At 46.6% G+C, this 21,836-nt stretch overlaps 1 protein-coding gene across 3 annotated transcripts in view; it reads right to left on the reverse strand.

Annotated features, from left to right (window-relative positions):
- Window positions 1–20,573, reverse strand: part of MSL1 (MSL complex subunit 1) — a 149,036-nt gene extending 128,463 nt beyond the window's left edge. Inside the window, exons 1-3 of one of the 3 annotated variants that reach the window (XR_011204730.1) lie at window positions 19,112–20,573; window positions 16,232–16,443; window positions 3,410–4,930 (exon numbers count right to left, since the gene is read on the reverse strand). Coding sequence is in view for 2 of the 3 variants with exons in the window: in XM_069237413.1 (XP_069093514.1) it covers window positions 4,554–4,930; window positions 16,232–16,443; window positions 19,112–19,360 (838 nt within the window). In the remaining variant the exon portion in view is untranslated. The remainder of the gene's footprint in view (window positions 1–3,409; window positions 4,931–16,231; window positions 16,444–19,111) is intronic. The other 2 variants (XM_069237413.1, XM_069237414.1) reach the window with 2 other exon arrangements.
- Between the last annotated feature and the right edge of the window lie 1,263 nt (window positions 20,574–21,836).

The following is a 21,836-nucleotide window of genomic DNA, read 5'->3' on the forward strand; positions in this document are numbered from 1 at the left end:
GAATAGATTTCCCAATGTCATGATGAATCAACACCAAAAGAGAGGCTCTTTTGTTGCACGAAAGAAGGGAGTCCACAGCCTGGGGAGAAAACAAGTACTGGTCGATAAAATGTCTGCCGCAAATCGCAGAAACATTGAGGCATGAACGGTCATACATCTTGGGCTCAGAAGCCTTGCCGTATATACATTTCTTATTTCATGCTCTGCAGAACACAGAAAAAAAAAAATCTGTCAGTTTGGAATCCCTACTTCAACTGCTAATCTGGCAGTTCCTACAACTGCTCGTTTGACACTTCTAAACTCGTGACATTTGCTGTGCTGGTATTTATACAGGATTTTTTTTAAGTTAAGGCAGTAAACTTTTTGAGGAGGTATTCTGCTCCCATTTTTGAGTGCACCTACAGAAGAATCGGTACAGATGCGGTGGATGAAAGCCAGCCAAACCTTCAAAGTTATAGGGAACTCTGCACAGGTGAACAAATAGTACTTCGTGGCACAGGAAAAGTCTTTCAAATTTCAGAAAATCTAGAGGCAATTTACCAGGGCACGTAAATGAGAAAAACAAAAAACACATTAACAGGGAGTTCACTTGCAGGGTGGTGATGAAATCTGTTGCAAAAGCACAACTGCAATAACAATGAAGTAGGGAACCCACCGAATTTGTGCCAAGTTAAATTTTGATGCTAAAAATGAGACGTTATTAGCTCGTTATAAACGCGTTAAGGATTTGCCACTCTGTTTTACTGCCTTGGTTGGCAGTTAAACCAACACAACATTGGGGTTCATATTAAAAACTGTTCTCAATCTAATATCTGCCACAAAAATCAACTGCACCTATTTTGGGGTGAAAACAGTCCAACTGCAGTAGTACAATTCTGCAAAAAAAGAAAAGAAAACAGTTGCCGCAGCCTGAGGGGCCTCACTGACTGTATTACACAAAAGTGATGCTTAAAAAAATGCCGGACAGCAATTGTGTGTGCCCTGTCGTAGTTCACTTTGGTATGTTTGAGACTAATACATTCTTACAAGCACACATTATTTGTGCTCATGTAACATTAGTTCTGAGCTCTGTTTGATCGCCAAATCGCAAAAACCATGAGCGAGTTCAATTTACACTATTTCCAAACAGCAGCAAAACACAGAACGGAAGCATAAATGGAGACCCCCAGTTAGGACATTGGCTTTCTCTACGTGACAAAAGTTTAAAACGAAGTAATTGAGAAAGGTGGTGATCTGTCATGGCCCGGAGAATGTACTTATTGCCAAATATTAAACTACAGCAATACATATGGTGGAATATTTGATAAAACACCTTTGTTTTTCGACTAAATGTTATGGTTTATGGAAATATGTGGAAACATACAGTCAGCAGTGATTCTGAGCTTCTTTTCTGAGGTGTAAGCTTATATTCGTGTTTAGAGTTCAAAAAGATTAAAGGCTACCAGCGGGGAAGTAAAGCTTACCAGGAGCAAAAGTACCATTCTTAGCTAAGAAAATAAATGGAGATGAGCTGAAGCCCCAGGTGAACTCAAAACAAGCACTGCACTCAATCTTCTGGCTGAAGGCCCAAACAGAAGAAAGTCCCTCTTCGTGCCACTCAGCGCATCTATCTCCTGGCCGAACCTGTAATCACACTGAAATTCACGGGCAATACCATTAATTACTTCTTCACCGAGATCACAGCCTGCACCAGTGACACCAGACCGACACCCATCTCATCACCAACAACTCTCATGCCCTACAAGGAGCCTACAATCTCCTTATATATATCCTCCACTCCTTCGAGGTCATCACCTACCAGAAAGACATTTTACACTAGACCTTGTGACAACCCTCCATAGAGAGGCCATCACATAGTTCCTCGACACGCCTCCCTCAAACATATTTGCCTTCCCTCAGCCCCCTAAAAAGCCCATCGTAATTTCAACGTTCCCATCACTCGTATTCCACTGATGTAACAATTACAGAGAAACGGCGTCCATACACTTCAAAAATACAGCACACTCCTATCATTCATCCAAAGACGCCCACCTAATTACCTACAAGAACGAGCCCTGTCGTCTCACCCTACTCGACCAATCTGCAGATTTTGACACAGTTGACAAATCAGTAATGATCCAAACTAGAAACTGTGATGGACTTCCATAACATGGTCCTCCTACGACGTCAATAATTCATCCCCGAAATCCTGTTTCTCTTGCAGAGTACCGCAGGCCTCCAACCTTCCTCGTGCAGGTCTAACCTCTAAAAGGAACCCCCTGGAACCCTACTAATTGCACCATCGGTACGCAGGTAACATAATTCTATTTTAAAATAATCACTGCTCACCACATTTAACGACTTGAAACTGCCCTCAGTCTCACTCGGACATGGATGTCCAATGCTTACCTACAACTCAACCTAACCAAGACTGAATTCATTTTCTGGAACAACTAAATACTCCCACAAATTCAAGTTTGGCTCTAAAACAAATCTGTGCAGTTATCACCCCACTACTGATACTCAACACAGTCACCGATTCCCAATCGACACCGAACCTACCTTCAAATAACACATCCCCAGGAAAACCAAGACAACATGGGGCCAAGTTCTTTCTCCTGAAGAAAAATGTTGTGGTGTTTACCACACGATTCGGAACGCTCATATGTAGCATAATGGGAGGTACTGCGCACATCATAATTAATTGTGCCAATAATACATACCAAAATATCAGGAAATTGTAGCTCTCAAAACGATAGGAACCATCCCCACTGAGATTCTACCAAACTCGGATATTCCAAGAACTTTGCTGCCCTCTAGCTTCACAAGTGCGAGTACACCCAAAGCAGATACTAATTAAAAGAACACAATGAACAGCTGCTTAGTACTATAACAGAGGGAGCAGTGCACACGAGGCAGGTTTAGCTTGTGTGCTACCTCTGTAAAGAAATCGTTACATAGATTTCTGAAATGCAAGTTTAATCTTCATATGTTACTGCTCCTCTAAACTTTCAGACCACGAAAGTGAACAAACTGTGGCAAACTTCCTGAATACATTTCACGTATCTCCATCACAAACGTACAAAGCGATTCCTACCACACAGCGGTGGAAAGAAATTAAGTTGGACGCCTTTTCTGCTGTAAACACGAGTACTCTGTTGGGCGACTGGAGTTTCATTGACTGTTTTGGCAGCGTTTTACTCAAGTCAGATTTCCAGGATGTCTACATCACTTTTAGTCATTCAAGCCAAGTGCTGACTCAGCGCTATGGTCTTTAATGTGCCCTTAGAATGTGCCTGTTTCAGAAGTAGTTAAACTTCTGACTCGTGGGATACTGGGAAGAATCAGCACTTGGTGTTGCCTAACATGCCCTGCGTGCCTGGCAGCAGCAAATTACTAACATAATACAATGCAGCGGATTCCTCATTACCTTTTACTGGCAGCAGCCCTCGATGATATGATCTAATTCAGCAGCTTGTATCGTAGCCAGGACCTGCTCGGGGGCTATTGAAGCAGTCTTGCTTTTCCTTCAGGCTCGGTTTTCGTCTCACTCGCTCTCTGAGGCAGGGTGGCCACCCACCACAGTGGGCAGACTGCAGGTTCCCCGGGGGGTCTACCTCCCGCAGGTGATGCAGTTAGTGTGGTATCCAGCCGCTCTCTCCCCAGATGACTTCAAGTTCCTTGCAGTGCTCGCAGCCGCAGATGGCATAGAGTGAAAACCCAAACAGACCTGAAATCACATTACCTGCAGGTTAGTGCACACTGCTACCACTGGGTGGGATGGCCAGCCCGGAGACAGACTGCCTGACATACTGTAGGCGTTAAAAGATCAACGGAAGAGGTCTTCCAGCACGAGAATGAACCAAAAAAACTTTTATGTGCCCCCTAGTCATACATGAAGCAACGTTTCCTTTAAGACTGCATAAAGACTTTGTGCTTTCGAGAATGCGAAATCCTCAAATATGATCTTCTTTTGAACCAGAATACTCTGACCATTTTTTAACAGGAACAGACCCTCGCTTGACAACACTTTGGAGCCAAATAAATAAAGCTCCTCAGATCCGGGTATCGTAAGGCTGCCCGCTTGTATGGTTTCTATGATATGAAACTGGTCTCATAACAAACAGCAATAGCACCCAGGATGTGAAGATGTCGAATGTGGCTACATGAACTCTACACTGCTGGGCGAATACTAATACTGCAGAAAACCATGGAGTGCTCAAAAAAAAAAAAATGGCACCAGCCATCCTCTGAACTCGGGAAAATGTTAAGTCAACATGAAACTGGAGCTCCAGGGAACCAAGTGGTAAAATAATCCATAATGTGATCCGGACGATAGTGGAAGGGTGTGTTAAAGAGACCAGCCAGCCACAAGCCCAGGGAAATAGCAACTTGTGTAAGGGCCAGTATCAGATAATGGGCACAGCAGCAGGTGGGTGGGAACACCCTCAAAGCACAAACTTTCACTGCAAAGGAGAGCTCATTTATTGGCAGAAAGCTAGAAACCCCGCTCTTCCTATAAATGTGGAGGTGTAGTAGATGTATGCCACAACTGCGAGCAGTTTCTCTCTTACTTGCGACACTCTCCTCCTTCTTTGGAGATGGCTCCCGTAATGGTGACGGGGGAGGCTCATGCCACCGGCACAAGTACATTTCTGTGGTAGTGAGGTACGGCAGCTCTTCGCTGTCCCGGAGGAGGCCTCTGTCCACGAGCGATGCACTGGGTTCCCTCACAGAAGTGCACGCTTCCAGAGGGCTCTGAACTACAGGCTGTACTCTCTCAGGAGTCTCTTTACTTCTCAGCTTTCGCTCAGCACCGGTTTCAAACAGAGAGTCAGACAGCTCGTCTTTCACTGGAGAGTTCTTGGGGGTTTTGGTTTTGAGTTTTGAAAATTCAGCTGCCAGTTTTTTCACGGGAGTTTTTCGTTCTCCATTTCCCAACACAGACTTCCTGTTGTAATTATAAAAAAAAAAAACAATATTTAGTAAATTAATTTTAGAACAAATCGTACATTTGCAGAAAGCAATCTGTCTTTTGTCTACATGCAGAGACATTGAAACATTAATACTGTATTAAATATCAAGAGCTCTCATTATGCAAAATTCTCAAGCTGTTTGGTATTCTCGAACATGAAAACTATGGGGACAGAAAGTAAAAGTGTTTGATCTCTGGTGTGGGAGCCCCCAATAGAGGACTCCCCGCCCGATACTTGTGCTGCTTCCTTAGGTTTATCCACCCAAAGCGTGCACTATTATTTAAGCCTCATAGAATCATATCACAATAATTCCTCATTTATCTCACTATCTAAATTGGTGGATGTCTTGTCATATACAAAGCAATCGCCGTTCAGTTGCTCAGCTGTGCACACTCTGACAGATAACGGCATCGTAAAGGCGAGCCCTAGTACTGAACTAGTTACCTCACTGCGAGTAACCCTGCAACCCCCTCCAAAACACCCGGTCTTCATGATCCATTGTCTGCAGTCGCAACCCGAACGGTCTTCACCATGAGACCGGCACAGACTCTGCCTGCTTGTTCTAGAGACCAGTGGCTCCAATGTATTTCCACAGGATTACACAGCAATGCTAAAAAGAAGACGGAGATTTCCCTCTTTGGTGGGGGCAGAGATTTATGGCATGGATGCAGCACCCACAACAAGAAGATGTGGTGTATCCTGTGCCATCCGGCAAAAAGACAGTATGCTAGACAGGAATTCGCACCAGTAGTTCTTGCCAAAGGTGAACAAATTGCTCATAAGAGTTATCGCAAAACACAAGGACGACCACCTGCTGTGTATGGATGAATCCGTTCTATTTGCCAAGTTCTATGGGAAAATAAAGCTGCTAAACTTGGTGCCTATGCAAAATGTAATCTGCAGGATTTACTAGGCACAGCAACTTGCATAATGAATCCGGATAATTGCCAATACGTACCTACTGAAATTGAGGGGGGGTTGTCGAATGCTCTTAAAGTAAGAGAGAAATAGGAACTGTGCTTCAAGGAAAAAATGGTTTTACTTTTAGATTTGTTCGATTTAAAGCATAACTCAGTAAATATTAGGTCTCAATGCTACCAATCTCAAAAATACAGATACTGATAGTTTGTAAAGCGATTGACTGCCCTAGGGCGTCTTGGCACTGGCATCCATTATTGATGTAAAAAAACAAGCACGCATAGATGATTAAAGAGGATGTGCTAGAGGGGTGTGGCCCGTGAAGAGCCAAGTTTTAAGTTGTTGTAGAAAAGTACACTCTTTTTGGTATGGTTACCCCCAATTTTTGCCTGCTGTCAGTATGCAAACACTGCTTTCACTGGGATCCTGCTAACCAGGACCCCAGTGATTGTGTGCTCTCCCTCTAAATTTGGTTGCCTATGACTTTGCACACCCCGCAATTGGCATACTGGTGGTGCCCCCTTATAATTCTCTGGTATATGGTACCCAGGACACTGGGGCACCAGGGGTTTCCCACTGGCTGCAGCATGTATTGTGCCACCCATTGGAGCCCATGCAAAATGTGTCTGCAAGCCTGCCACTGCATGAAAAGGTGCATGCATCCTTTAACAGGTCACTGTATGTCACTCCTACGGTAGGCCCTCCCAGCCCACCCAGATGGCAGGGTGCAGGACCCTGCGTGTGAGGGCGCACCTGCATGAGCAGAGGCACCCCGCCCTACAAACTCCAGCTCCATTGCACTGGACTTTGTAAGTGCAAGGAAGCCATTTTACCTGTGTACTGGACACAGACCTGTGTCCAGCTACATAATGGTAATTCCGAACCTGGGCATGTTTGGTATCAAACACATCGGAATTATACCCAAATACTGTTGCCAGTATTGGTTTTATGATTTCATGCACTCTGTGGGCTCCTTAGTTGACCCCAGCATTGCTCCTACCAGTCTTCTGGAGTTTTCCGGGCAACTCGCGCTGCCACCCCTCAGAAAGGTTTCTGCCCTAATGCTACTTGAACAGCTCAGGGAAAGGAATGCAGAATAAAGGATTTCCTGTGGGAGAGGGAGGTAACACCCTTTCCCTTGGAAATAGGTGTTACAAGGCTTGGGAAGGATAGCTTTCCCAAGCTACAGGTTTGCTTTGAAGGGCACATTTGGTGCTCTCTTTGCATACACCTATCCAAGGACCCTTGTTCCCTGCACTGGCGTGAAACTAGACAAAAAAAAAAAAAAAAAGGGAAGTGACCACTCCCCTGTCCTTCACCACCCCAAGGGTGCAGCCCAGAGCTCCTTTAGGTGGCCACTTGATTCTGCCATCTTGAATCCAGGATGTGCAGAGGCCCCTGGGAGCATGAGTGGCCAGGTCAGGCAGATGACATCTGTAAAGAAATGGCTCCCTGTTGCAGTTACCCCCCACTTTTTGCCTGATACTGACTTGACTGAGAAGTGTGCTGGGACCCTGCTAACCAGGCCCCAGCACAAGTGTTCTTTCACCTAAAATGTACCGTTGTCTCCACAATTGGCACAACCCTGGCACCCAGGTAAGTCCCTTGTAATTGGTACCCCTGGTACCAAGGGCCCTGATGCCAGGGAAGGTCTCTAAGGGCTGCAGCATGTCTTATGCCACCCTAGGGACCCCTCACTCAGCACAGACACACTGCTTGCCAGCTTGTGTGTGCTGGTGGGGAGAAAATGACTAAGTCGACATGGCACTCCCCTCAGGGTGCCATCCCAACCTCACACTGCCTGTTGGATAGGTAAGTCACCCCTCTAGCAGGCCTTACAGCCCTAAGGCAGGGTGCACTATACCACAGGTGAGGGCATAGGTGCATGAGCACTATGGTCCTACAGTGTCTAAGCAAAACCTTAGACATTGTAAGTGCAGGGTAGCCATAAGAGGATATGGTCTGGGAGTCTGTCAAAAACGAACTCCACAGCTCCATAATGGCTACACTGAATACTGGGAAGTTTGGTACCAAACTTCTCAGAATAATAAACCCACACTGATGCCAGAGTTGGATTTATTAAAAAATGCACACAGAGGGCATCTTAGAGATACCCCCTGTATTTTACCCAATTGTTCAGTGCAGGACTGACTGGTCTGTTCCAGCCTGCTGCTGAGAGACGAGTTTCTGACCCCATGCGGTGAGAGCCTTTGTGCTCTCTGAGGACAGAAACAAAGCCTGCTCTGGGTGGAGGTGCTTCACACCTCCCCCCTGCAGGAACTGTAACACCTAGCAGTGAGCTTCAAAGGCTCAAGCTTTGTGTTACAATGCCCCAGGGCACTCCAGCTAGTGGAGATGCCCGCCCCCTGGACACAGCCCCCACTTTTGGCGGCAAGTCCAGGAGAGATAATGAGAAAAACAAGGAGGAGTCACTGGCCAGTCAGGACAGCCCCTAAGGTGTCCTGAGCTGAGGTGACTGACTTTTAGAAATCCTCCATCTTGCAGATGGAGGATTCCCCCAATAGGATTAGGGATGTGCCCCCCCTCCCCTCAGGGAGGAGGCACAAAGAGGGTGTAGCCACCCTCAAGGACAGTAGCCATTGGCTACTGCACTCCCAGACCTAAACACACCCCTAAATTCAGTATTTAGGGGCACCCCAGAACATAGGAAACCAGATTCCTGCAACCTAAGAAGAAGAGGACTGCTAAGCTGAAAAACCCTGCAGAGAAGATGGAGACACCAACTGCTTTGGCCCCAGCTCTACCGGCCTGTCTCCCCACTTCTAAAGACACTGCTCCAGCGACGCTCTCCCCAGGGACCAGCGACCGCTGAAGCCTCAGAGGACTGCCCTGCATCTAGAAGGACCAAGAACTCCCGAGGACAGCGGCTCTGTTCACCAAAGACTGCAACTTTGAAACAAAGAAGCAACTTTGAAACAACTTACGTTTCCCGCCGGAAGCGTGAGACTTGACACTGTTTTCCACAAGTCAAGCCGGGGGCGTCTGGTGCAATCACTTCAGGGAGGACTCCCCGGCGACTGCGAGTAGCCAGAGTTGCCCCCCTTGAGTCCCCACAGCGACGCCTGCAGAGGGAATCCCGAGGCTCCCCCTGACCGCAACTGCCTGCTTCCAAGAACCAGACGCCTGGTAGGGACACTGCACCCGCAGCCCCCAGGACCTGAAGGATCTGAACTCCAGTGCAGGAGTGACCACCAGGAGCCCCCCCCCCCTGGCCTGCATCGCTGAAGAGACCCATTGGTCTCCCATTGAAACCTATTGAAAACCCGACGCGTGTTTGCACACTGCACCCGGCCGCCCAGTGCTGCTGAGGGTGTACTTTCTGTGTGGACTTGTGTCGCCCCCGGTGCCCTACAAAACCCCCCTGGTCTGCCCTCCAAAGACGCGGGTACTTACCTGCTGGCAGACTGGAACCGGGGCACCCCCTTCTCTCCATTGAAGCCTATGTGTTTTGGGCACCACTTTGAACTCTGCACCTGACCGGCCCTGAGCTGCTGGTGTGGTAACTTAGGGGTTGCTCTGAACCCCCAACGGTGGGCTACCTTGGACCCAAACTTGAACCCCGTAGATGGTTTACTTACCTGCAAAAACTAACAAACTCTTACTCCCCCCAGGAACTGTTGAAAATTGCACTGTGTCTAGTTTGAAAATAGCTATATGTGATTTATTTGAAAACTGTGTATGCTATTTTGATTATTCAAAGTTCCTAAAGTACCTACCTGCAATACCTTTAATTTGAAGTATTACATGTAAAATTTGAACCTGTGGTTCTTAAAATAAACTAAGAAAATACAGGGAGTGCAGAATTATTAGGCAAATTAGTATTTTGACCACATCATCCTCTTTATGCATGTTGTCTTACTCCAAGCTGTATAGGCTCGAAAGCCTACTACCAATTAAGCATATTAGGTGATGTGCATCTCTGTAATGAGAAGGGGTGTGGTCTAATGACATCAACACCCTATATCAGGTGTGCATAATTATTAGGCAACTTCCTTTCCTTTGGCAAAATGGGTCACAAGAAGGACTTGACAGGCTCAGAAAAGTCAAAAATAGTGAGATATCTTGCAGAGGGATGCAGCACTCTTAAAATTGCAAAGCTTCTGAAGCGTGATCATCGAACAATCAAGCGTTTCATGCAAAATAGTCAACAGGGTTGCAAGAAGCGTGTGGAAAAACCAAGGCGCAAAATAACTGCCCAAGAACTGAGAACAGTCAAGCGTGCAGCTGCCACGATGCCACTTGCCACCAGTTTGGCCATATTTCAGAGCTGCAACATCACTGGAGTGCCCAAAAGCACAAGGTGTGCAATACTCAGAGACATGGCCAAGGTAAGAAAGGCTGAAAGACGACCACCACTGAACAAGACACACAAGCTGAAACGTCAAGACTGGGCCAAGAAATATCTCAAGACTGATTTTTCTAAGGTTTTATGGACTGATGAAATGAGAGTGAGTCTTGATGGGCCAGATGGATGGGCCCGTGGCTGGATTGGTAAAGGGCAGAGAGCTCCAGTCCGACTCAGACGCCAGCAAGGTGGAGGTGGAGTACTGGTTTGGGCTGGTATCATCAAAGATGAGCTTGTGGGGCCTTTTCGGGTTGAGGATGGAGTCAAGCTCAACTCCCAGTCCTACTGCCAGTTCCTGGAAGACACCTTCTTCAAGCAGTGGTACAGGAAGAAGTCTGCATCCTTCAAGAAAAACATGATTTTCATGCAGGACAATGCTCCATCACACGCGTCCAAGTACTCCACAGCGTGGCTGGCAAGAAAGGGTATAAAAGAAGGAAATCTAATGACATGGCCTCCTTGTTCACCTGATCTGAACCCCATTGAGAACCTGTGGTCCATCATCAAATGTGAGATTTACAAGGAGGGAAAACAGTACACCTCTCTGAACAGTGTCTGGGAGGCTGTGGTTGCTGCTGCACGCAATGTTGATGGTGAACAGATCAAAACACTGACAGAATCCATGGATGGCAGGCTTTTGAGTGTCCTTGCAAAGAAAGGTGGCTATATTGGTCACTGATTTGTTTTTGTTTTGTTTTTGAATGTCAGAAATGTATATTTGTGAATGTTGAGATGTTATATTGGTTTCACTGGTAATAATAAATAATTGAAATGGGTATATATATTTTTTTGTTAAGTTGCCTAATAATTATGCACAGTAATAGTCACCTGCACACACAGATATCCCCCTAACATAGCTAAAACTAAAAACAAACTAAAAACTACTTCCAAATATATTCAGCTTTGATATTAATGAGTTTTTTGGGTTCATTGAGAACATGGTTGTTGTTCAATAATAAAATTAATCCTCAAAAATACAACTTGCCTAATAATTCTGCACTCCCTGTATATTTTTCTATACAAAAACCTATTGGCCTGGAATTGTCTCTGAGTGCGTGTTCCTCATTTATTGCTTGTGTGTGTACAACAAATGCTTAACACTACTCCTTTGATAAGCCTACTACTCGACCACACTAGCACAAAATAGAGCATTAGTATTATCTCTTTTTGCCACTATCTTACCTCTAAGGGGAACCCTTGGACTCTGTGCATACTATTCCTTACTTTGCAATAGTGCATACAGAGCCAACTTCCTACATCACCACAGCCCCCTCTTGATAGGTGGCCCCCTTTTAGGGCTATTTAGGGTCTCCCTCTTGGGTTGGTCGTCAGATTCGACAGGCAAGATTCCACCAGGACTTTTCTACATCATTTACTTCATCTTCTGGCCACTGGAACCACACCTGGGCTCTTCAGAAACCAACAATCTGCAACTTCAGCAATGACTCCGAAATGTTAACACTGTTTCTCCAGCTCCTTCCAACAACTGCAATATTTCCCCAGCTGTGCATCCACGGATGTCGGCAAGACGTTAGCCTGCACCAATAAGTAAGAAGGGGTCACTCCCCGGCATCTGCAGGCACCAACTGAAACGACAACCATCTGTGTGGATCTGCTCTCATCTAGAACTGCATGGATCCTGCATCACAGGTGGTGGTCTGGAGTGGTCCCCTTGGTCCTCTCTACCAGCTGTCCAACTTGGGAGACAGTAAATCCTTGCATCTCCTTGCAGGACAATACCCCGTGCACCACGACTCTGGCAGCTACCAAGGCTTGTTAACTTCTGCTCCAAGGGATCTTCAGGCTTCGTGTAGCCCCAGCCCCCAGCACTTCTTCCTGCCAAGCACAGTTTCCTCCCTGCTGCTCCAGCAATGTTGGACTTGTCTTGCTGTGCCTGCCCCCAGTGGGTTTCCTGTGGGGGCTGCGGCTGCTTCTAGTGACTCTCCCGACTGTTGAGGGCCACCTGGGACTCCCCTCCAAGGGTTGAGTCCCATGGGCCTCGCTTGTCCTTTTTAGCCTGGCAACTTGTTCTTTTCTTCTTTTGCATTTGCCAAGGCTTGTTGGTGGTTCTCCAGCACCACTGACCCACTGCAGCCAGACAGCCGACGTGGAGCACCAATTGCATCGCTTCAGGGTCTCCTCTTCATCACCTGCGCTGCACAGCTAGTCATTTTCTTCCCCTGTTGACCTGGTCCTGCATCCACAGTAGGGTGGGTAGTGGCTCCTGCCACGACCGGACACTCCATCACACACTGGACTTGGTCCCCTTCCGTTGCAAGTCCTCTTCTGCCACAATCCACCTTTGGGTTCTTCCAGTTTGGTCTGGGTCTTGCTGGGAAAATACATTTCCTTCCAAGAACAGTTAACTTGCTTTTTTAGTTTTATTTATTGTGAGCAGATAAAGCCAGAAACAGAAAATCTTTTTGTTGAGATCACATCATTAGTACCTGGACAGCAGACGTCTGACACAGGTGCTGTCTTGTAGCTCTAGGGATACCCAGAGTGCAAGGCTGTTCTGTCAAGTCAGCCTGAGAGTGCACTGCTGCACTCCTAGATGAAAAGAAATGGCACTGTGCCAAACCACGCACCTACTGTTTTATATACAAACCTTGCATTCCCTGTGAGGCCAGTCTATCCGATTCAGTTACGCTGTTGGAGCCCAACATAAATACAGGTATTCATCCTTTTGTGGTGAGGAGCACCCCACCAAGCGTGGGCAGGGATAGGTCGACGTTTAACTTCATAATATCAGTTTGCAGATTTAGCAGTCTACTCCGACTTGAAGTTTCTGCCCATTGTGATGGGGATTCCTGCTGAACAGCCTGTGGGCTACAGTAACAATCAATCGACATAGATGTGTGCAAACGAACATTAACTTTAGCTCCTTATAAAATGATCCCTCACTCCTCCTTGTACTTGAAGTTTGGCATCCAAGAGAATATGGTTAGAGTGGGGCAATCTGAACTTGGGCTGACGCATTCCGAGTAGGTTTATTACCGTTTAAAGACAGGCACACACACACACACATTACAGCAGGCCCTTTTAGTCAACTATCTTCTTCACTTAAGTAAGCTGTATATTGTGCCCGAGTATCCAGCGACCAGGTCGACAGAAGCTGTCCAACACAACTCATAAGAAGCAATACAGGACTCCGTTCCACAGTAGATGCAAAGTGCTCATAGTAGCAACTTCGTATGCTATTTAACAAATAGAACCAGTCCTTTTATAGAATTAACCTGCCTGTAACTAACTTATGCAATCTGGAACTGCCTATGAAGTTTACAATGCACAACTGAAAAACTAAGTTGTGGATTTTCTTTAGTAAGCATGGCTCTCTTTCAGGGGATCCTAAATCAACAGCCCTAAGCACTGAAAAATCCTGTTCACTCGCAGGGATCTTAGAGCACTTTTAAAATTATACAAATATGTGTATCTAACTTCGTACAAGAGTACACAACATGTTACACTACAGCCTAAGGAAAACATAAATTAGGCTCAATTTTCATTTAATATACAGTTTATAAAAATATATCACTTACATAAAATGTAGTCACTGACAGAAAAGAGACCATAGAAAATACTTAAACTTTTTTTTTTTTTTTTTTTTTTAGAAGGAAAGGCACTATGTCACTTTGTTAGCCAATAGGCTGCAATGAAAAGTATAGCGGAGAACACAACGGTCACTCTGCCTTTAAAAAACACACAAAACACCCTCCATCCAATCATGCCCCACAGGAGACTGTTAAGGCAGTTCATATTTACGGGGAAAAAAAAAAAAAAGGGGAGGATTCTGAGGGAAAACTGGTGAAAGCGGTCATACTTCCTTCCAGGGAGATGGAAGGGTTGTTTATGACTGAGAATGTTCCTGGAAGCACTACTTAATTGTAGCTGGTAAAAGGGCCATTGGCATTTATTTTTAGAGACTGGCACTTTTTTTCTGTATCAGATATTAATTGAGCTCAAAAGGGGGGGTGGGGAATACACACAGATTGGAAAGGGGGAGGAAGAGAAAGATGGCAAAAACATCACAAATGGAGAAAAGCAGGAAGCTAAAACAGTGAGATAAAGAGGCACATTGTTTCTGCTAGCGGATTAAGGAGGCATGAGGTGGATTTAAGACTACCAATCTTGGTACTTGGTGCACAGATGCTGAATTACTCCAGCCACAGGCTTCTGAGCACAGCTTTGGGTTCATGGCACTCATTATTTTACAAATTAAGAAAGCCTGAAAGAGAACTAAGATTATAGGTTATTAACTTTTCGTTCTCTTAACTGGAGATCCTCATCAATAATCATAAGCACTGAATAAAATAGTAAGCCCATCCAATACATAGGTTTCTACCAATCTCCCAAAAAAGGTTCCTTAAAGATGCCTGCCCAGCTTGAGTTATCTGCTCTGGAATCGGAGTCCAGACAATAGTGTCAGTTGACAGTATGAACAGATCTCCAAGTAACAGTCTTACAAATTTCCGGAATCGAAACAATTCCAAAAAGGGCTTTAGTAGCAGCTTTTCCCCCACATGGAAGAATGCGTTTTACGTCTGCCAGGTAGGGGCTTCTTAGCAAGCTGATATAAAAGTCATGTACAGGAAACTATCCATCCAGAAATGGACTGCTTCAATTAAGGTAAACCTGTTTACAAAGGAAAGATGATCTGAGTTTTATCGTTAGATTTGTCTAAGAAAAATTTCAACCATTTTTACATCAAGAGAATGCAGACATCTCTCTGCGGGAGTTGGATTAGGAAAGAACATACATAAGCAAAGGAATGTTTTTTTTTTGGGGGGGGGGGGGAGGAGAACTTTGGTAGGGCTTCATTGTCACGGAATACTGTGCAGGATTCATTAGCTTGAATTTCCCTTAGTCTGTGGGCAGAGGTAATAGAAACTAAAAATAAGCTGCCTTCCATGTTTTGTAAAATTAAACAAAATCAAGCCATTCTAGCCTTTCTTTACGCTGCAAACATATAGGCAGCGTACTTTTGTACTAAGTTGGACATGCACACATATATAATTTTAAAAGTGCTCCAGGGTTCCCGTGTGTGGGAGGGACTATTCAGTGCTAATGACTTTGATGGTAATTCTTCTGGGAGATACGCAGGGTTACAAGTGATTAACATTCCCCTTTTAAGAGTCACAGGGAATTCCAGCCTGTTAGGATCAGCCGGATGACTGTGACTTAAGAGCTCGCTGCTAACGTGCAATCTACAAATCATTTATTTTAATTCGACAAAACAAACATAGCCCTTCAGTACTCTGGGGATGAAGAATTATTGTGGATATTGGCAACACTTGTAGTCCACAGTGCCTAGCTGCGGTAAATCTGTGGCATTCAAAGTTGTGTAAAATGTTACTTCATAAAATGGCAACAGTTAGAAAGGACAGGACGTGAACTAGAGGCAATTTCAACCACAAGGTTCTCACTAAATATACTAGGAAATTATTTATATAAAACTTTCTCTAAGGGAGCTTGTTACCACATACTTTACAGTAAACTGGTCGGGGAAACCGACACGCGTTAGTTTTCCTGCATGCTTCTTCTTTCCGGCCACTTAACACCATGTAAATTTGCCAGTTATTACCTGCGAAATTGTGATAGGAAAACAAACTCACTAGAGCCAGAATAGAAAGACTAGGTACCAGCACTATCTGCGTTCATTCACCCCGGCGCTCAAGAAGAGAGTGCGTGTGTTTTACTGGTCGTAAACCATGTTAGATAATCACAGGTCATCCGAACTAACGTGCGATTGCTAGAAGAACTTTGGGCTGAAAACTATTAAACGTATACTGTTCAGTTTCACATGTACTGAGGTCTTCGCAAACTCCATATTTTTAATGCAAGAATTCACCTACGTAACTACACAGGGAATATACATTTTAAACGCGTGCATTAGTGTCAGCATTTCAATTGTACATATCCATATTTATTTGAACAAATTAAAAACATGAATAATGCCAGCTGACCGTATTCTGACCAGCTGTAAAGAGCTGACCTTTTATGGCCCTTTGTGCTGCGGCCCACGGAGAAAGGTTTGTGCGGCAGTGCCTGAAGCAAGTGAATAGCCTCAGGCTGGAGCTCGTTGGGGACGACTGGTGGAGCATCGCCCTTCACCTCTGTCTCATGAAATAACCGCTGCTTTTCCTTTTCACTGTCTTTCTTGACGAGTTGCATCCTCCTCTCCATGCGCTCAATTCGGGCGAGCAACTAATAAGAAAACAAGACCAAATGCCACAAAACAATAGTCGATTACAAGTCATTAAACACAATCAAGTCCCTCGTTTAATGGATCTTTATAATATGCTAGCAATCAAACTCCACAGTTGATACTGTAAATCCGTTGGACTCTCATCAGGAGCCCCAATCATGCCACTATTCCACAACAACCACTAACGATGCCTGCGACTCCCACTGAGATATTTTGCATGCAGTGTATTGGGAGTGACAATCTTGCATGTATGCGATATTTCTATAGCATGAACCTAGTCAGAAGGCTGCGGATGTTATATTTCATGATTCTAAATCGGTGGATCTAAGAAGCATGGTTTGGTGTTCTACTAAGCTATACCAATGGCCTCATCCCTTCAGTAACTGAATAATGGCAGAAATTGTTCACAACAAAATTCTAAATTACCCAACGACAAAGCAAACGTGTTACCACAACACTCCCCAAAGTAATTGGAGACCCCAACCCTGTTAAATTGCTGCAGAATACTCAGAAAAAAAGCATCCCGGGACAAATAGGAAGCTGCCCTACAGCCTAGGCACCCCAGCCAAACAATATGCTTAAATAAACAAGCAATAGCAAAGTAAGGGCCATATGTACGAACACATTTTCCCAGAGACACAGGATGGGTAAAACCCTTTGCCACATCTGGCCCTAAATGCTTTCTGGGATGCTTGTAATACACACAGTGGACACAGGGTGGCACCATCATTTCAAGCACGAGAAATCCTGAAGCCTCAGATGACTGTAAACACGTCACACGTGACTATATTTTCAATGACACAATGTGAGCATGTACATGTTTATGCTGTGATTCTGACTGTATGGAAATCACGGAGGGGAGGGAGAGCTGCTTATACGGAACTGCACCAATCCTTACCCAGACACTAAAAAAATACATATATAAAAAAAAATTCTCACGAACTATGTTGGGCCTGATTAAAAGGTGTCAATAATTACAAGGTTTGCACTTTTCAAATTGTGGTCAGGTCGAACCTTTTGGAGTTTCAATGGGAAAGGCCTAGTGATTACTAGCAACTGTGGATAACATCAAAATCCGCATATTATTCCCCAAGACGTCGGAATAGGTGAAAACCGCGTTCGATAGATTCTGAAACCCCCGGTGCTACATGTTAGCGTGTATGACACAACACAATCTGAGTTGTATGAAATACGAATAAGACCAGGCGCTGCCATTATGGCACATGACTGCCATCTAGAGGGAACTGCATTACAGTTCAAAATGTTTCAGAAATTTAGGGCCCGTGACTTGCAGAAAATTCAGTTTTTTTAATGCTGTTTTGTATCGCGAAGATTCGAAAACAGGTTTCTTAAGTATCTGACGCAATGCTCGCTTGCAGTTGTGAATTTTCACACGACTGCGAGAATGTTCAAGGCACAAAAGGGGAGCGGACACATGAAGTACTTCAACAGCATAATCCATAAACTGGGCTGTTTATTGAAGTCTCTCGGCATAAAGAGAGACAGATCCTAGTGACACCAGTTAAAAAAGTCAATAACTTTAGGCGTTTTATGACCCTCCAACACATGTCATTTTGGCGTTTCTTAACTGTGTGTGTTCTACAAACAGGTGAACGGTATGTGTATCTCAATGTAGAGCCCACAGAAAAAAAAAAAATAGTCGACGCTGTCGTCTTTTGCAGGCAGTCCTCAATTTTATCGTGATCACCCAACCATTTATCGTATATTTACGTGGTGCTTAATCAAAGTCAAAGTATAACACAACCGCTCCAATGCATTTCGCGTTGAAAGCCTTTCTTCTGGTGTCCCAAATAGTTTACATCTTGCATCTCAACTTTGCTGGTGCCGTGTGTGGAATTAAATCAAATCACGCTGTCCAGCTCCCTTTACTTTGAAAGGCGGGGTGTTAGCCGGTGGTAATACCATACAGGGATTGATTAACAATGAACAAAGTTAAAATCTACGATTACAAAAGGAAAAGTGTTGACAATCTCATGCATCAAGTCAGCAATGACTCTGCAGTTCGCTGTTCGACCTGTACAGTATATATAATGTTATGGACAAAGGCCGTGCGTTTCAAACATTTGAATTAAAGGGGCGTGTAGGTAGCACATTTTTGAATTTCACAGCCATAACTAGTTGTACAGCTTTTGTGTCAGGGCGTAGTCCGCTATCAAGTCCAGTCCAGATGGTGCCGGTGAGAAAGATTACTTTCAAGCAATTTAAAGCCTGGCATGGGTAGTTGGCTGTTACATCACACCGCCTACCGCATGTAGCCACGCCTGCAGGCCACCCTCCCCTAGTATAGATGGGTAAAAGGAGGAGCAAATCAGGAGCTGGGATCCAATCCCGCCCTGTTACTGATAAGAAGCTGCTGTAGGCTTTCGAGCAGTTATCCCTTCTTGGTCAGGACGAGCTGTGAAAAATTGCTATGAGCTAATGCACCAATCCCCCTCTCCCCCCGCCAGAGTGTGCAGGCTTTGTTTAAATTTCTGAGCCCCTACACTGCTATGTACGTGTGTGATAATGCAAGCCCAACACGCTCATCCCCGGCGCACACCACAAACCCCTTAGTTGCAAAAGACACCAGCCGCACAGTCCAGGGCCCTTGCAAGCACGTAACCCCTTTCCCAACACACACGTTACAGCAGCGGCCCTGTGTCTCACCGTGTCCCGCTCCCCACGGAGCTGTCCGATCTCCCGCTCCCGGGCCTGCAGCTGCCTCTGCTGCTGTTCGATTAGGTCGAGCTGGAGTAGGAGGATCTGCTTGAGGCAGGCGGCCTGTGCGGGACCCCCGGCGGCGGCTGCCGGCCCGGGGCTGCGGCGGGCCGGGCTCTTCCACAGGCGCTCCCCGCCTGGCTCCTCGCGGACCATGGCTGCTAGCCCCTCGGGGCTGCCCCCGGCCCTCAGACTCATGTCCAAGCCGGCGAGGTCAGTGGGCCGCCCGCATCCCGGGTGGGCCCCTGCCCCGGTGTGAGTCAGAGCGGCGCCTGCAGGGTGTGCTTCGGGCGCTCCTCTCTTCGGGCTTCAGCCGGTGGCCTTTGTCTCCGACCCGGAGCCCGCGTCGTCTTCCCGAGAACTGCGGTCCTCCCTCGACCCGCTTCGGCTCGCTCTTTGTCTGGGCCTCTTGAGTGCGTGACTCCGAAGTCAGCTCCGCTTCCTCGAGGCCGCCAGAGGATATCTAAGGCCCGGTACAGGCCTCGCCTCCTTCCCCGGCTCTTCACATCAACGCCTTCTCCCGCCTCGGCACTACCCGCTCGCAGCCCTCCCCACAAGCACCTCTTCTCCCCTCGTCTTCACCGTTTCCTCTCCTCGGCCTTCCCTGGCGCCCCTCTAGAGACCCTCGCTCCCCCTCATAGCTGGGCTGCTCCTTCGGTTTCTTCCCCTGTCCAGCCCTTCTCAACCCCTCAGACCTCTTCCCCCAGACCTGGCCCCTCTCGGGTTCCCCTCTCCTTCCAGTTCCCAAAGCTTGGCTCCTCGGTTCTTCCCTGTCCGGCCTCTCTCCCCTCAGCGCCTTTGACTTGGTTGCCTCAGCTATTCCCTCTTTTCAGTTCCCCGGGCTTTACTCCCCCTCAGTTATCCCCCCTTTTCAGTTCACCCGGCTTGCCTTCCCCCTCAGCTATCCCCTCTTTTCAGTTCCGGATCCCCTCAGGTCCGCAGTGGTCCCTCGGCTGTCTACGAGCCCGGCCCCTCTGGGGCTCTTGGGGTACCCCTCCAATGTTTTGCTTTTCTCCCTTCCTCGGCTGCTCGCCTCCCGGCGTCTCTATCTCGCGTGGCTTCTCAGTGGGTCCTTCTCTTCAGCCCCTCTCCACCCGGCTCTCCTGCGCTCCCTCGGCCTGTGCCCTCAGCCCCTCCTGGTCCAGCACCGGTACCCTCTGCGCTCTCCTCAGCTCCCCTCTCCCGCAGCCACCATCTTGTCTGCAGCCTCAGCTAGGCGGGTGCGCTGCGCACCGGCAGCGGACAGGCCGTTGGGGGCTCAGTCCCAGGCTCCCCGCGCCACAAGCAGCCGTGCGGCCGCTGTTTATTAATAATAATATTTGTTTGCCCTCGGCTGACGCCGCGAGGCCTCCTCGCCCTCGGCCCGGAGCTGCGCATGCGCACCAAGCAGGGGGAGGCGGGTGTCGGGCTATTGTCAGGGACCGCCGCCATGACAGGGAGGGGAGAGCAGGGGGGCTGGGGGAGGCCGCCCCCGGGAGGAGGGGGGTGGGGTAAGGGAAAGGGGGCGCCCAGCGAGCATGGAAGCCCTAGGGCACAATGGTCACTTCATTTGACGATGCTGACATCATTCTTTTCTCCCTCCTTAAAGCAGCATTCAGACACATGCACTGCTCTCCGTATACTTCTCCGTGCCCACTGTCGCAACATTTCCCTTTTAGGTGTTGCCCAATGTACATATGACGATGTAAGGGAGCAGGTACACTAGGCCGCCTGACTGGGGAGGATATTGGGGTTTCGGGGATGTAAAGAGAAGGGAAGGACCCGCGCGCAGTTTGAAACGTGACCTGGAAAGGAGGGGGCGCATCGTTGGGGGAGGGGGCATGCGATGTGCAGAGCCTGTAGAAAGGAGGAGGCATGGGGAGAGGGAGTCTCCGAGAGTGATATGTCTGCAGATGTATGACGTAATTTAAGTAGCATACTCTCAGAACATATGCGCACACCAAGTAAACAATATTAAATGGACCCGGGGGAGGGGAGAGCTCGCTGCCTGCCGCTTTCTCATTTATGTCCACATAAATAAGCTGCTAGTTTTCGAACTGTCTTGGTTTCTATCTATCTATCTATCTATCTATCTATCTATCTATCTATCTATCTATCTATACACGTCTGTAGTTTCCATCAGAAAGGCATTTTTTTCATTTGCCCATAACGTTTGTCCCAGTCCTTCTAAAATCCGCTAAAGCCATGCCATCTGCTTACTGCAGTAAGGCAAAGGGATAATGTGCTCCATTGCTTCTCTGTCCTCAAGAGACATTTACACAAAAAATTACCTTATTTAACAAGCTACAGAAAAAGGTGCTGCCAGTTCATTTTAGGGTACTGTACCCACCGCAACTGCAAACATTTTTAAACACAGAACCCTAGAAGTGTTGGCTCCCTGACACCTAGGTCATTGATCACTACCACATTGGTCATGAGAAGCTCAAAACAGATCATGTTCTTCACCTAGAACACTTCAACATGGCTTCACATTTTCCCCATTTTCTCAGCCATTTTTCATGGCTGAAAAAATAAAACAAGCATTGGCAAAGCCATTAGGTCTCGCCTGTATGAGCCACTGCCTTTGTCAGTTATTAGCCTTGTTGCACAGCAGCATGACAAAGTAAAAAAATAAATAAATAAAAAAAAGCTCTAGGACGTGGCCAGAACTGGCCATGTCATAGGTTTTTTAAAA

This window comes from Pleurodeles waltl, chromosome 6 (assembly GCF_031143425.1).
Source record: "Pleurodeles waltl isolate 20211129_DDA chromosome 6, aPleWal1.hap1.20221129, whole genome shotgun sequence".
Lineage (NCBI taxonomy): Eukaryota > Metazoa > Chordata > Amphibia > Caudata > Salamandridae > Pleurodeles > Pleurodeles waltl.